The 16,668-nt window shown below is 38.3% G+C and overlaps 1 protein-coding gene across 1 annotated transcript in view; it reads left to right on the top strand.

Annotated features, from left to right (window-relative positions):
* Nucleotides 1-16,668, top strand: part of Rgk3 (Rad, Gem/Kir family member 3) — a 182,088-nt gene that overhangs the window by 150,590 nt on the left and 14,830 nt on the right. The window contains exons 2-3 of the mRNA XM_074090722.1: nucleotides 125-334; nucleotides 16,289-16,374. Coding sequence (XP_073946823.1) covers nucleotides 125-334; nucleotides 16,289-16,374 — 296 coding nt within the window. The remainder of the gene's footprint in view (nucleotides 1-124; nucleotides 335-16,288; nucleotides 16,375-16,668) is intronic.

Raw genomic sequence — 16,668 nt, 5'->3', positions numbered from 1 at the left:
CTGTTTTTTGTTAGGTATGTGTTTTATGTTTGATAAAAAGTTATACATACATGCATACTTTATAGACATTTCCCAATAAGATCATTCCGAGCTCTCGTTAAAAATCCAAAAATGTTTGTTTCAGGCATAGTAAACCGCGGTGACTCGTTCCGGCGCCGTCGCTCGCGCTCGGGCAGCCTCGCGCCGTCGCCGGCGCAGGCGCCGGAGCCGGCAGAGCGCCGGGCGGTCGCCCTCCACCGCGTCGCCATGGTGGGGGCGCCGGGGGTCGGGAAGACCGCCCTCATCAGCCAGTTCCAGACTAGCGAGTGTATCAACGCGTACGACAGACAGAGAGGTGAGATAAGACCAGAGGCATTATTGTCTACACTTAGAAACACAATGGTTAACACCACTTATTTCTATCATACGGTATAAGACGAGGGTAGAAACCTGCGACCTTGCGACTCTATGCAACAAATGTGTGTTCATGGAACTCCTCCGCTTCCACGCTTTAAGAATACACACACATTACACAAACCCAACAATCACCACCACCACACTACGCTGACGCATTCATCATGCTCTAATGATGAACTCTGGTTGAGTTCGAAACGTGTCAGCATAGTGTGTGATAGTTCTGCTGAGCGCTGGACGGTTGCCCTCAGATCAGCAAGTGTATCAATGCGTACGACAGACAGAGAGATGAGATATAGACTAGCACGTTGCTTACAAACTTGGGGGCAGTGCCGCTTTTGGGGGGGGGGGGGACTGGGGCGGCTGCCCGGGGCACCAGGTACTCAGGGCGCCGCAAGCGCCAGTTCAACTTAACCACTTAATTTAAATAACAATTTCTATCAACCTAAAATAAAACTAGACTCAGCGGTAGATTTTCAAACTAACTTCCATACAAATTTTCAACTATCTTTTCACTCTTCAGGATTGAATTTCGAGTTTTTTTTCTTTTTCCTTGTTTATGTCTTATAAAAAACAACCTGTGTGAAAGGGCAGCTTTCTAGGTCCAAAGATTTAGGCTGGATGTTGATGAGTCAGTGAGTCAGGTCTTCTCTTTTAATAAAAAATTGTTACTACTTACACGTCTGCCCATGTTTGAAAAGAGGAAGACGTTGTTAGTATTTCTAGAAATGCATTCACTACAATGTTGAATGAAATATTTTGTGCTGTTATTTTCCAGTAAACACTGAGTTTCTTTAAAACTAGCTGTTGCCTACGGCTTCGCCCCGTTTCTTTTTCTTATTTTGTTTCACACGAACCACAATAACAAAAACGAACACAAAATAAAGAGTCATCCAATTTGGTGCCGTCGTTCGGAAGTTATGCGCTTACAATACATTCCGGTGATTCATTTTTCTTTACATATATAGATCGATAGAAGATTGGTATTTTGGAAGTCTATGGCTTTATGCCTCTTAGACCAGAAAATATACGACTTCGTTTTAAGTAAAATAAACGTTTAATTAAAACAAGCAATTATGTTATGTAAATTTCAAACGTTCTCGTAATCTTGTACATGAATTTCAAAAACCCATAGGTACTCGTAGGTACACGCCCGGATTTGAACTACGATCCTCAAAATCTGCTTGATAGGCCATAGATAGGTCACTAACCACTAGTCACTAGGCCACCAAGGTGTAAGAGAAAAAGATAGGGTAGTTTTAAACAGCAAAATTTAAAATGATTCATTGTAGTGTCTACTCTTGTTTCTGATGTCCTTTCAATCGTTCAAAGGTTAACTGGAAGAAATCCCTGTAAGAGATAATTCGCCTTTTTACATCTCTTTCTCTTGTCAACTGTTATTTTCATGTGTTTTGTGGACAATAAAGAATTACACAATACAATACAAAATTGTATTGTTCCCACGGGCCCGCGATAAACGAATTCTTTGCAGACAAAATCACAGGCAAAATCTAGCAACCAATAAATGAATCGCTTGAACTCATTTAATCAATTTGATACGGCGATAGCGCTCATTAATTAGGGATACGTGTGAAAAGGAAATATATTTTTTGTACAGTCATTGCCAAAATTGATTGTGACATTTATCTATTGTGAAATGGTCTTGGTACGCGATCCAGTTTCTCCACCAGAGAGATGAGAGAGAGGATGTGTTAAAAGGAATAAGTATGTTTTTCATCATCCAATAGAAACGCTTCATTTAGCTCGCATACCTCTAGTGGAAACAGCTGAGCAGCCTAAATAACTTTTTCACTTCACATGCTCGTAAAGTTCGTGTTTATGCTGTATCTAGGCGACATAAAATGACTTTTTATGCTCTAGTGCATAAAATAAAATCTTCGTCTAAGACCAACTTAAGACCAAGGTAATCAGGTGTCAACAGCCACAAACAAAAAAGTTTTTACATATTTTTTAAATAAATTTTAATTTATATAAAACTAAAAATCAATCATAATAAATCAATAAAATTAAAAAATAGAATTATCATAATAATGCATCAAAAATAAAAGGTACTTACATAGAAAGTGAATTATTGTTTCCACTGTTGCTATTTAATTTCCTCGCAATCTAAGTGAAAAGTAAAGTGTAAAACTCGAGCATTAAACCCGTTTTCCCCTTGACGTGTCTATCCATCCTCGCCGTACCGGCTCGGGTGGCTATATGAACGTCTTAGGTATGACTCGTTTTATGCTCTAGTTGTACAATCTTCTATTGAATGAATTGACAACACCTATGTCAAAAAGTCCAAGTTCAAGTCAGATTTGTGCGAAGAAAGTTTCTTACTTTGCTTTAACCTATAAACGTGAACACACACACAAACATCACGCCTGTATGCCCAAATGGGGTAGGCAGAGCACACGAAACGTTACCGCACCGGAGCCACTTTTAGCAATTTTAGGTTTTAAGTTTGACAAAAACGGTACAGCAGTGAAACTATAAACTTGAAATTTGGTGATAATGACTATGCATATTTTATATTTTAGTAGAATAATACCAATACCTACCTATATTATCTGATTTTTTTTCTATAAAATTCCCTAATTTGAGTCCGACTCGCATTTGGCTAGTATTTATTTTAGAAGGGTAAAAAACAGGGGTTCATTGTATAACTTTTCGCGCCGTCTGTACCCATAATTGGACCCTTTATTACACCTACAAATCAAATTAAATCACGATGTTACCTGAACACGCGTTACACTGAGCGGGAAACTCGTATTGTTTAATCATTTTTTATCTCCGTCGCACTTGTTGTATCAGCATCATTCATTCCCTTTTCTTCCATGACTTCGTTTGGCTCCTTTTTCGTCTCTCTCACACGGGTTAATACTGTATCTTCTATCCTATTCTAACTGTATGACGCAAGGAATTCATTATCATTAATTTGCAAGGACGGTATATTTTCAGAGGTTATATTTTATTTAAATCCTTTTTGTTTGCACATTCGGTTATTTTCTACGGTGTTTAATAATAATACATATTATTATATTAATAGGAAAAAAGCATGCACAGTCACCATCCGTAATATCGTAGCGAGCGAGGTATATAAATATTTCAGAGCAGCATTACATTTCAATATATTCAATGCAATTTGTTAGAAATATTTGAGAACAGCGACTTTTCAATAAACTTGGAATACATAACGAGAACAGAGCGTCAAATGTATCTACGCAGTCAGGGTGATCATAAAGACCTGACTGAATATTTATGAAACGTGTACCTTACCAGTATGTATGTTTGTATCGCACAGTTTATTTGTCAATTGCATGTCTTGTTCTGATTTTATTAAGGGGATTGTTCGATCAGAATTCCTTAGTTTTCTAATGTTTTTTGTAGTTTATATATTAACAACAACGGCTTGAAGCAATATAGTATCCCATATTTACTTCAAAATTCATTGTCTTCGAGATATTTGGCATCAAAGTTGAACAATTTTAGGCCAAAAAACTGGTTTTCTGCCCATAACTTTTGTGTTAATTAGTTTCAAATGAAAACCCTCGACCAGTTTTAAGAGACGTCAAAGACGAACCCAAATATTTATTTATTTATTTTTATTTTTTATTCGACTGGATGGCAAACGAGCAAGTGGGTCTCCTGATGGTAAGAGATCACCACCGCCTATAAACATCTGCAACACCAGGGGTATTGCAGACGCGTTTCCAACCTAGAGGCCTAAGATGGGATACCTCAAGTGCCAATTCACCGGCTTTCTTACTCTCCACGCCAAAACAACAGTGCAAGCACTGTTAGATCTTTCACATCAATAGAGATACGAAACAAAGTGTTTTTTTTGACATTGTTTAAAAAAGTCATACAAAATTAAGTATTCATTATTTTCAAAATCCGGTCGACAAAAATGGAGACAAAAGATTGGAGAACCGATAACCGTTTGACTTATAATTCTATCCGTAGTGCAAAAGTAGGAGATTCGATTCAAAACTTGTCAGAAATCGATGAAAACCTCGGGTAGCCCCTTAACCTTATCTAGTGTAATGAATTACATCTAGTCATCTAGTGTACATTATGTATATAATGCATTGTTTTCATATTTTTTAATAATTTAAGTTTTCTTTTTCAAAACTTCCGGGTTCGATTCCCGAGTTGAGTACAAGTTTTTTTTTAAATGTATAAATGCAGTTTATCTTGTTATTAAAATCGACGACATGGTTCCTATGAACAGAACTGCGTATGTCTTATAGTTTCCTACTTTCCCATACTGACCGATCTAAATGGGCCACCCTGTATATCGGATGGCGTCTGTACCAGAAGATGCAGTCTAACCCTCCACTCGATGGATTTTACGATTGGTTAGATTCTGTGACTCCGAGACGTTTCTATGAAAACGCTCCCTTACTTTAAAGTGACGTAAGTAAAGCGACGCAAAAGATCAAACGGAAGTTTTTAATTGGTACAAAATGAAGATCACCATCGTCGTCGAATACAGCTTTCCGGAGTTTTCCGCAATCAAAAAATTTCAGCTACGAACGCGATTATGTAAAAATGTTAAGAAAATGTTTTGAAATTTCAACAGTATCGGTAATATTATATCTTAGATCTTAGACTATCGCGGTCATTATTATTTTTTATGAACTAAATTCGGGTTTAAGTCGTCTCGTGATCATGGCGCATGCAACTGTGCCGAAATATCGAGTTTCGGTAAAATCAAGGTACGCGGAACAAAACTCAAATTGAATACACAAAAGTATCGGTAATTTTGGAAAATTGTATTAAATAAATTGTGTGTCGAGCCACACGGAATTTGGGGTTCCTTTGTGTTCTGCACGAGAATTGGGTTGTATGGACCTGTGCTACGGGCACTTTAATGTTTTCTCATAAGTCTTTATGGTATTTAATGTTTGTCAATTTTGTTTGTTTACTTATTTTTACAATAAAAATACTGTAGCCCCTTAAAAAATATACAGAATAATTAAAGAAAATTTAGTTGTAGGCAAGTATTTCAATTTACGCATTTGGTTTGGACGAGACTTTCCTTGCATAGACGGTATTTCGTCTCGTTCTTCCATAAGCAAAGACAGTCGAAACCTATTATATACTAATTATAGAACAATGACGGAATTAGCCTTTATAACTATTCTTCTTAACCTTGTAGGACACCATTGTTTTTAACAGTGCAAGTTGAAGTTTATAAATTTGTTTCAAATAAGTTCCGTAAATGCGGCCATAAATATCTTCGCCGGTGTGTTTTCCTTCGCCTTAAAGCTCGTGGTAAACTTTTTTTATCTGGTTTTTACAGCATGGAGAAGCCCAGGTGAAACGACGAGTGTTAACGGGGTCGTATTGATGCTACAGTTTACGGTTATTGTCCCACGTTATTTATATCCTACGAAGGTCTATCCACAATTGCTTTTATTCGATTTTGAGTTCACGTAGGGTTACCATATTGAAATTTTAAAATTTCGGACAAAAGTGAACGAAAATTAGGAAAACTAATGACATTCATAGCGAAAGCGAAGATTTAAATAGATGTAGATACAAATAAATAATTGGCTTTACGAGTACACTAAAACCTCGCATCGACTCTTCTTAGCCATCGTTCTCGCTTATTCCTTAACTGAACCTGAAGCTTAAACTTTATTATGTCCCTATTGTGTCATCTATTAACCTACCATAAAGTTCAATATAAATTAAGTTGTACCATTAAAAAACTAAAAAATAATAATTATTATTATTTCTATTAAATATTTTTTTACCTTGCTTTTATGATTTAGCTAAGCTGTGTATTCACGTGTATCTATAACTATAACCATTGTGTGTACTTTGAATACGTTTTTACAGTATTTAACTTGGTCTATAGTAATGTAATAAAGGCTTTATTTCAACGAAATCGGAGATCAGAAAAGAAACATTCGAAAATATACGTTAAACATCATTTTTTGTAAAGTAAAAGTGAAAACGCTGAAAGTGACAGGAGATAGTATTTTAAACCAATAAATGTACTCGTATGCAATTATCCAGATGGATAGTCACCCTACTCACGCGCAGCAAAAACCGAAGGGCCCAGGTGCAGTGTTCGTCCGTGGTCAAAGTAATTGAGAAATTGTTTGACGAACTATTTGGGCATACATAACATAAGTATCTAAACTAAATAGATTTAGGGTAGAGGTGTTTATATTTTGGATCCACGCACTCCGCTTTAAAGGGATGAATTTAAGTTACAAACGTCTAGTCATCACGCGATAAATATTTATGTTTATAGATTAGTTTGCAGGTTTTGCAGGTGGTAGGAGCTTGTGCAAGGTCCGCCCGGACTGCTACCACCATCTTGCTCGCTAATCCTGCCGTGAAGCAGCAGTGCTTGCACTGTTGTGTTTCGGCGTGGAGAGTAAGACAGCCGGTGAAATTACTGGCACTTGAGGTATCCCATCTTAGGCTTCTAGGTTGGCAACGCATCTGCAATCCCCTTGGTGTTGCAGGTGTCTATGGGCGGTGGTGATCTCTTGCTCGTTTGCCATTAGGTCGAATAAAAAAAAAGTTTAGAAGATTAAATTAGAATAATGATTTTTGGAATAGCCAGCTTTGTGTCCCATTACCAAAAGGCCTATTATTAAAAAAAAAAACTAAAAACCCGCGGTCATTCTTATCTGGTTCAGCAGGGTTCAGGGTTCAGGTAGTTTATAAAACATGCCTTGACAGTAAATAAATAAAAATCAAGGTAGTTTTGAAGGACGGTTAAAAAATTTATTAATAATTTGTGGGTAGTTTTGTTTTGTTTCATAAAACGTATGTGGGTACTTGGGGAGTTACAGTGACAAGTTAAAACGGTGGTTGTGGTTCGTTAGTCTAACAACTGGTAGCATGGTGTACGGTTGTGTCACTCTGAAGATGAGCTCTGGTTGAGTTCGAAACGCGTCAGTGTAGTGTGGTGGTGGTGATAGATGGGTTTGTGTGATTTGTGTGTGTTCTTACAGTGTGGAGGTGGAGGAACTGCATGAACACGCATATTTTGCATAAGCTTAGCTATCGTAAGGTCGCGGGTGAGCAAGGAAATTCTTTTAGTTCATTCTGCATATTATTATATTTAGCGATTCAACGAGGCCAAGGCAAGCAAATTAGCTCGTGTAAAGGGGTTAATGCAGCCTGCGTTATGGGGTCGTTGCCAGTGACGTCTCTGGACGACGTGTTTGCCTTAAAAGGGGGGTTGTTTAATTTATTTTAAGCTAGGTTAGTAAAAAATATACCCGTGTGGTGTCGGGTTAGAATTACACCTCTCCATTTCTTCCGTGGGTGTCGTAAGAGGCGACTGAGGATATAGGTTAAGGTATACCGTAGGCGACAGGCTAGCAACCTGTCACTATTGTACCGTTTTTGTCAAACTTTAAACCTAAAATTGCTAAAAAAGGCTCCGAAGCGGTAACGTTATGTGTGCTCTGCTTACCCCGTTTTGGGAATACAGGCGTGATGATTGTGTGTGTGTGTGTTAGTAAAAAAATAGTTTCTATGCGAAAGTTTGTGTGTGAGCGAGTATGTTTGTTACTCTTTCACGCTGTAACGGTTGGACGAATTAAGATGTTTTTTTTTATGTAGATAGCTGAACATCTGGAATATAACATAGGCTACTTTTAGTTCGATATTCCCACGGGATAGAGATAAAATCTCGAAACAACAACCGCTGGGCTTAGAGTCATGTAATTTGGTATGTAGGTAGTTGGACGTGTGGAATAACATTATAGGCTACTTTTTATTGCGATATTCCCATTGAAATTTCAACCGCTAGGCTTAGAGTCATGAAATGTACAGTTGTTTTTAACACAACGTTAATGAATATCACGATGTAAATCTTGGAATTTCCCAGGGGAAATGTAACTACCACATTGAATAGTGTACGAGTGCGAAGCCACGGGTAAACTCTAGTTTTATTATATTAAATTACCTTTAGTACCTATAATTTGTTTGGACTTAACTTGATACGATGTAAATGATCATAATCATGTTCAACCACACAAGACAATGTAAACGCGCTTAAATGGAGCGAGCCTGGCAGGCAATATGCGACGGCTTTCTCGTGATAGGGCCATGAGACGAGCGGGTAAAATAACAATCGTATTTTTTCTTAGCCTATATTTGTGTCCCACTGGTGGGCAAATGCCTCCCGTCTTGGCTTACACATGCAGGTGATAGGACCTTGTGCAAGGTTCGCCCAGATTGCTACCACCATCTTGCTCGCTAATCCTGCCGTGAAGCAGCAGTGCTTGCATTGTTGTGTTTGGGTGTGGAGAGTAAGACAGCCGGTGAAATTACTGGCTTAAATGGAGGATCCTGGCAGGCTCTATGGCAACGCATCTACAATACCCCTGGTGCTGCAGATGTTTATGGGCGGTGGTGATCTCTTACCATCAGGAGACCCACTTGCTCGTTTGCCTCCCGTCTTGGCTTACACATCTCCTTATCCAGAGCTACATCCGGCCACTCACTCAGTTCCGCGTCCAGGTCATCTCGCCATTTCCTCCTCGGCCTGCCTTGCCGTCGGTGACAGGTCGAATGGCACCCGCCACGTGCTAAGTGCACCCATCTATGAGAGTGCAACCGGCAGATAATTGATAACAATAAAATAATTATCCTTATCGAAAATACAAACCGAAACATGGATGCACGGAAAAACCAGAAAAAGAGACCAGCACTGGGAATCGAACATAGGTTCGGTTACTCAGCAATCCGCGCTGCGTGCTATAAGCCCTACACCACTGCTGGGCATGGTTTCACGGGATACCCGTAAAAGTAACAAATTTGGAGTTGAAATTAAAAATACAAAAAGACTGCAAAAACCAATCATAATAGTTCTCCTTGTTAAATCACGTTGTTTCCGTTTGCCAAGTAAGCGGCCCATCTCACAACACGGTTTTCTAGCCATATGTACCTCGCTCCTGTTCTGGTAGTGGCGTTTGTACTAATGAGGAAGCTGAATGACGTACCAGCATGGAATCTTTGTACTACTAATGACATGTTGACATTCCATACACTCCAAAGAAATCTTCCCTGGTACTGGTGTTAGTTTCCTCGACTGTACTGGTCCCGTTTTTTCGCTTGTTATTGTTCTCACCGCTGCTCTAGTGGCCACAACGAAACGAGACGCTCACGTCTTCTGCAGCGACAACGGAAAATTCAATCTACCCTCCCCCCCCTCAACTTCATCAACTTTTTCCGATTAATCTCCACACCCTGGAGATTAAAGTTAGGATCAACTAATTGTCTTCTCTTTTGTATGTGTGAGAAATAGAGAAAGAAATAAGCATTAATAAATAATGGTAGTATTTTTTAAACTAAGGTATTTCAGAGGCGCCAGACGGGCTTCGAACCCGTATCTAAAGAGAGAAAGAAACATTTATTCGTGACAACATAGAATTAAACATCCTCCTAAATCTCCTTATACAGGATGGCTCATTTAGATCGGTCAGTATGGGAAAGTCTGAAACTATAAGACTACGTTTAAGAGCTACGGTGCCACAGACAGACACACAGACACACATAGCGGTCAAACTTATAACACCCCTCATTTTGCGTCGGGGGTTAAAAACAAGCGTCGCAACGCTCAAGTCTCAAGCCAAAAGTAAAAAATAGTCTAGCGTTGGATATTAAATAACCTCAAACACGTAAAAACTAACTCGAATCATCCCCTGAGGATACTCCAACTTTTATAATAGCATCTTGTTTCATTGTCTGTCATAATTCAAAAATATTTTCAGAGAAATTCTTAGTAATTACATCTCAAATATTTTTTTCTTGGAAAGGAATGAAATATAGATTTGAAGTAAAGACTGTAGGTATTTCTAGGAAAAGTTTGAGTTAGGGTTGCTACACGCGTAAGTGGGCCGTGGGGCCGGCATTGTCGATTCGGCAGTAGGTATTTGCCAAAGAATGAAGCCGACCAGAGGCCGTATTGAAAGAGCGTACGTGGGACGACCGACTGGTTGCCACCCGGTTGGGCGACCCAGGTACCGCTGGGAGGACAGTGTCCAGGCGGATCTGCGACGTCTCCAAGTCGACGACTGGCAAGAGGCTGCGCACGATCGGGACAGATGGCATGATCTCGTTTCGGAGGCCAAGACCCTCTTTGGGTCCCTGAGCCAAATTAGTTAATGAACTAAAAGAATTTCCTTGCTCACCCGCGACCTTACGATAGCTAAGCTTATGCAAAATATGCGTGTTCATGCAGTTCCTCCACCTCCAGCTACCAGTACACCATGCTACCAGTTGTACAACTGGTAGCATGGTGTACGGTTGTGTCACTCTGAAGATGAGCTCTGGTTGAGTTCGAAACGCGTCAGTGTAGTGTGGTGGCGGTGATAGATGGGTTTGTGTGATTTGTGTGTGTTCTTACAGTGTGGAGGTGGAGGAACTTCATGAGCACGCATATTTTGCATAAGCTTAGCTATCGTAAGGTCGCGGGTGAGCAAGGAAATTCTTTTAGTTCATTGATATGGACCTCCGCAAAGTAACGCCTGATTCAATAAATTATTCCAAATTAGTTAGTTAGAGGCTGTATTGCCTAACGTTTCTGGCGCTCGCGATTGCTATTAAATGACAGTTTTTGTATGCGAAATCTGTCATTAAATTTGATTGCGATCGCGAGCGTCAGAAACGTTAGGCATGATACGGCCTCTGAAGCAATAGAGAATAAGCAAGCATTCTTTTTAATTGTTCTAAATCATAGTCTTTATTGATTGACAAACCTAGTTATGGAAGATTTTTAAAATATGTATCTTAAGAAAACAACGATGATATTGACGTTTTAAATTGACAATTAGAGATTCATAATAGACTATGACGTCATATGCTATGATGACCGTAGAAAGATCATACTAAATTTCGTTTTATTAGAATGAGATGGAATACAAACTTGATGCGGTCGTACTTTACTTTATTGCGCACACTCAACTGACACACTTGAAGCTCATTCCAGAACGAAATGGCGGCCGTGTCCACTCGATCGCCCGGGCTCCCGTTTGACTAGAACTGAATGCCTGCTACCACGGAATTCAATGCGTGCGGTGACAAGCGACGTCTGTCATACAGTTAGCGATAGTTAAATGACAGTCGCTATTCCGCTGTGTTATCATAATTATTTATCAACTCTTGACTATAGATTGTGATAGATAGATAGATTGTGATTTAAATAAGCTTAATAGATTCTCGATTCTTATAATCTCAATATTTAAAAACCAATTTAGCTTGGAATATAACTGATATATAGTCAATCAGTTCGATTTCTGGGCCGCCGCGAAACCTGGTCATTGTAACATTCACGTCATTCATTAAATGAATTAAATTTACCTGCTATTTTGTTACTCAACAAAAAAAAAACTTTAAAAGAGTAAGGGTATTTTAATAAGCTGAAACAATCAATAACTTGATTTATTATTGCAGTTTTCAGCTACCATTCAAAAAGTGCACGAAATGTAATCAGTAAACGCGGTCAAGCGTAGCAGGTGCTACGAAACTTGTACGTAGCACGCTACGGCGTAGACTTGGCGTAGCAAACTTGAACTTTAAAGTGGTTATAGTTGAGCTAACTTTGTTATTAACTTGCTTTTATTAACTCCCCGATACAAATAGTGAAGGGGGTCTTAATTAAAAAATTCTAAGTTTTTTAATGTATTTATAAAATGTTTTTAAATTGTACTTGTGTTTTATCACTTTTATCTTTTAAATTGTCTAACATTTCTTTCCATACCTATTTTTTGTTTGACGGTTCTTATTATTTTTATATTTTTTCTAATTTTATTTTATTTATTAGTTACGTTTCATGTATGTTCGATTCTTTTTATATTTCTGTCATCTTTATCTAATTTTCATTTTTTTTATTCTGCTACTAGCCGTTACCCGCGATGCCATCCAAGTAGTATTCGGTTATCGCTATCCCGCGAGTGTATGTCCTTCCCCGGAGCTCAAACTATCTATATACTGAATTTCATCAAAATCGGTTCAGCGGTTTAGACGTGATGAAGTAACAAACAAACAGACTTACGAACTTTCGCATTTATAATGTTATTTAATGGGATATATTTCTGTGTATGTGTTAAATAAATATTTGACTTCATTTGCAACACACATGCTACATTTTAAAAATACTACTATTTTTACGATTTTTATACCTACGGACAAATTCACAGGCAGAAGCTAGTAATCTATGTTGTTGTAACAACTTATTAAATTACGATTTCACAAAGACATGTCATTTAGTTCTGGAGCTCGCGATTTCGTGAAATTAAGTTACAATTGGTAAACGAAGGTAGAATTTCAAATTACCTACAATTCATAGCTGTGTGGCCATTAAACCATATGAGGCGATATTCTACGCAGATTGGACGACTGGATAGCCAAGTGGTTAGAGAACCTGACTGTGAAGTTTGAGGTCCCGGGTTCGATCTCCGGTTGGGGCAAATATTTGTATGAATAAAGTGAATGTTTGTTCTTGAGTCTTGGATTTTTACATGAATTTAAGTATGTATATATCTATACATATAAGTATGATTATCCGTTGCCTAGTATCCATAGTCCAAGCTCTGCTTAGTTTGGGACGAAGTCATTTCATTTCCCATCAGATGAACCGCTTGCTCGTTTTCCTTCATCTTTTAATAAAAAATGGTCAATTCGTGTCAAGTGTCCCGTGATATTTATTTAATTATTATTTATTTACAGATATATTAACTACTCGTTTAATAAACGCCCAATCAAATATTTTCTCATTATAATTAGAAAATATAATCTTAAAAGACACAATGATACATATAATTATGTAATTTACTTAGAATGATTTACGCGTGCGAAGCCGCTAGTAAAGTTAACATAAGAAATGCGAAAATTTGTGAGTGTGCGGGTATGTTTGTTACTCCTTCACGAACTCCTTGAAACGGCTGGACGGATTTGGATGAAATTTGGTAAGTAGACAACTGAAGATCTGGATCTATTTCTGGTGTACTAAAGAGTCTTTGTACTGTATTGTATTGCTTAAGTCAAAATAATAAACATGATTTGTGCGTGAGCCCGACAAATAGGTGACCAGATTTTTTATATAAAAAGGCTTGCGTTGGACCACAATGACGCCATAGCAAGCGAAGATGTGTACTAGGATGAAGCGCGTATGCCCAATACATGCCCATTCACCCTAGATTTGAAGACGGCCAGATTGTAGCGTTCAGGGAATACAGACGCAGGCAGGGCGTTCCACTCCTTAGATCATACGTTTTCAACTTCCACCAGCACACCAGTGTGCCGCGTATAATTTCAGGTGTTGCATTGAAATTATGAATAGCTATTTTAATAAGAAAATAGTACGAAAACAACTGACGCGTGGCGTGTGAAAGAGAACCTATTACTAGTAATAAGCCGCCGCTGTCTGTTATCTTATACATATTATGGGTATACTGTACGGAACCCTCTACGCGCCAGTCCGACTCGCACTTGGCTATTTTTACTGATGTGCCGTGAAACTTTGATGAACGGAGTGTGCCGTTAAAACCAAAAGGTTGAAAATGCCTGCCTTAGATGATAACACACACACACAACACACACATAATACACACACACATACATAATACACAACATGGTTATACATATTATGTCATAGTATGTGACTTTGCAAACTATGCTATTATTATTGAATGAAATGAGGAGCGAGAACGCTTTTTATAAACGGTTAAACAGGATTACTTATGATATTTTTCGAATCGCTACACAACCTCCAAAAGCCTCCTTAATTGAACCAAATCGCTATATTAGTGGCCACATACAGCAACACAGTATGTCGCGACATGTCGTGACATTCAACGGCTTCGGGCAAAGACAAAATCACGCATGACAAGTAATTTTTGTACGTTTTCGGTGAATTGTTTAACGAACAAATTGTTAGCGTAGTTTAAATGTAATTTCGTTAGTTACTTTTTCGAGAGATATCGCCAAGAGGGGCGGGGGGCTGCTCCCCCTCTAGAGAATCGAAAAAAAATAGAATTTATTTTTGTCAAAGTTGACAATGAAGGCCGCCATTATTGTTTGTTTGTTGTAAGTACAGTCACCAGCACGAATATCTGACACAAATCGTGCATAAATATCTGATATGGCTCTATTTCTAGGGCCTGTAGGATGTAGCAGATATTTTTGCACGCTCCACTATGACAGATACTATTGCTGGTGACGGTACAACATTGACATCATCATCCCAGGTATACGTCCCACTACTGGGCACAGGCCTCCTCCCAGAATGAGAGGGCTTGGGCTGTAGTTCCAACGCGGGCCCAGTGCGGATTGGGAACTTCACAAACACCATTGAATTTCTTCGCAGATTTGTGCAGGTTTCCCAACAATGTTTTCCTTCACCGAATATTCAGAGGTGCGAGCCGGGGTTTGAGCCCACGATCCTCTGCTTGAGATGCCATAGATCAAACCACTCGGCCACCACGGCTTTGACATTGACATAAGATTGATTTTCACTTGGCCTGTGTAAAAGCTTTTTCCACTACATCTATACATACGTTTCCTATCCTCTATACTTCTACTAATATACGCATCGAAATCGGTTCATTCATTTGAGCGCTACGGTGCCACAGACAAAGTGATATTGGCGTCAAACTCATAACACCCCTCTTTTTGCGTCAGGAGGGTTAAAAGACAGTCAAAACACCATAATAAACAGGCACAACACGGCAAATTGATGGCCAACATTCCATCTAATTTCGAAGATCAATATTCTAAAACTCAAGATTAAATAGGTAGCGAATACCACTCAATAAATATTTTTAGTTCGTTAAAGTTTCAAAGCAGCCATTACATTTTAAAACTCCCTTCAAATTAATTGACAAAGTTGAATGAACGATTTGTTCCGTAAAAAGGCTTAACTTATTTTAGGCCATGGTTGCAGTGAAAGTCAAGTGAATAAGTTAGTGAATTTGTAACTTTTGGGCGTCCTTTTTAATTTATGGCTGCGGCCGCCATCTTTAGGGAGAACTTTTAAATTTTTAAACCCTTGCATAAATTGACTACGGTATCTTGAAAAACGCAGTATTTTTATTACGAAAATTTCGAATATTTTCTTTCCAACTGATGCATTAAATTTTGAATAAACAATTGCGAAAGTTTGTAAAAGCAGTCATCTGCTGATATCTGCCACAGCGGAGCGTATAAAAATATCTGACACGTCTTATGAATTAAGCTCGATATTTCGGCACAGTTGCATGCGCCATGATCACAAGACGACACAGCTGCAACTGTGCCGAAATATTGAGCTGTTCTAAAATCAAGTTACGGGTAACAAAACCCGAATTTAATTCATAATATTAGTAATAAAATGACCGCGATAGCCGGTAAAATATCTGGCACAGGTAACCCATCTTAGGCCTCTAGGTTGAGAGAACCTGGTGTTGCACTATTGGTATTCTTACACAAAACACGTTAGGAAATAATAATTAAAAAAAAATGTAATAAAATGACGCGATAGTCTAATATTGCGTCATATCAGCCATGCACGCATTGTTGTGTCATTGTGCTGGTGACTGTACTGGTGTAAGTGTGTATGTGTGTGTGTGTGTGTGTGTGTGCACGTGTGAGTAAAATTTGGAATAAATACTTTTATACAGATGTTTCCACGAGATGATAATTATGTAGGATAATTCAAAGCTTAATTTTATTAAAAGAAAAAATATGTTATTTAGGGCCTCTTTCACATGTCGGCTAACTTTAAGTGACGGATATCAGTGATGCCGTCTCTGTTTGTTTTGTCCGAATAAACAAAGACGGCATTACTTTTATCTGACACTTAAAGTTAATCGACAAGTGGTGAAACAGGACCTTAATGTAAGAAAATAATAGTATTTTCTGTTCGTTGCAGATCAGGCTGACCTAGAGCAGAAAGTGTCCATATTACTGAACGGCGAAGAATCCGAACTATATTTTGTCAACTGCACCACTTCTAAGGTAACTGTGATTTTTATTTATTAACTTTATACAAATGATTTTTAGAATTAAAAAAACAGCGGGCGAGAACTCAATAAAATTGTTACAAAGCTTTACGACATGAAAATCATCACTATTTTAAAAAATCTCGTATCTTCAAATGAATACGTCAACTAAGTTTACCCTTGAATGTTCCTAAAGTTCACTGAGAAAAATTATCTATCTTGAGATACGAACTTTTTAAAACTGACAAAATACAGCTTTACACCTCTGAAGCTGTTTCCAAGATTCCTGATATAAATATACAAGAATTGT

Source organism: Choristoneura fumiferana, chromosome 8 (assembly GCF_025370935.1).
Source record: "Choristoneura fumiferana chromosome 8, NRCan_CFum_1, whole genome shotgun sequence".
Classification (NCBI taxonomy): domain Eukaryota; kingdom Metazoa; phylum Arthropoda; class Insecta; order Lepidoptera; family Tortricidae; genus Choristoneura; species Choristoneura fumiferana.
The sequence above is the reverse complement of the archived record's forward strand: the minus strand, read 5'-3'. Positions and strand labels throughout refer to the sequence as shown.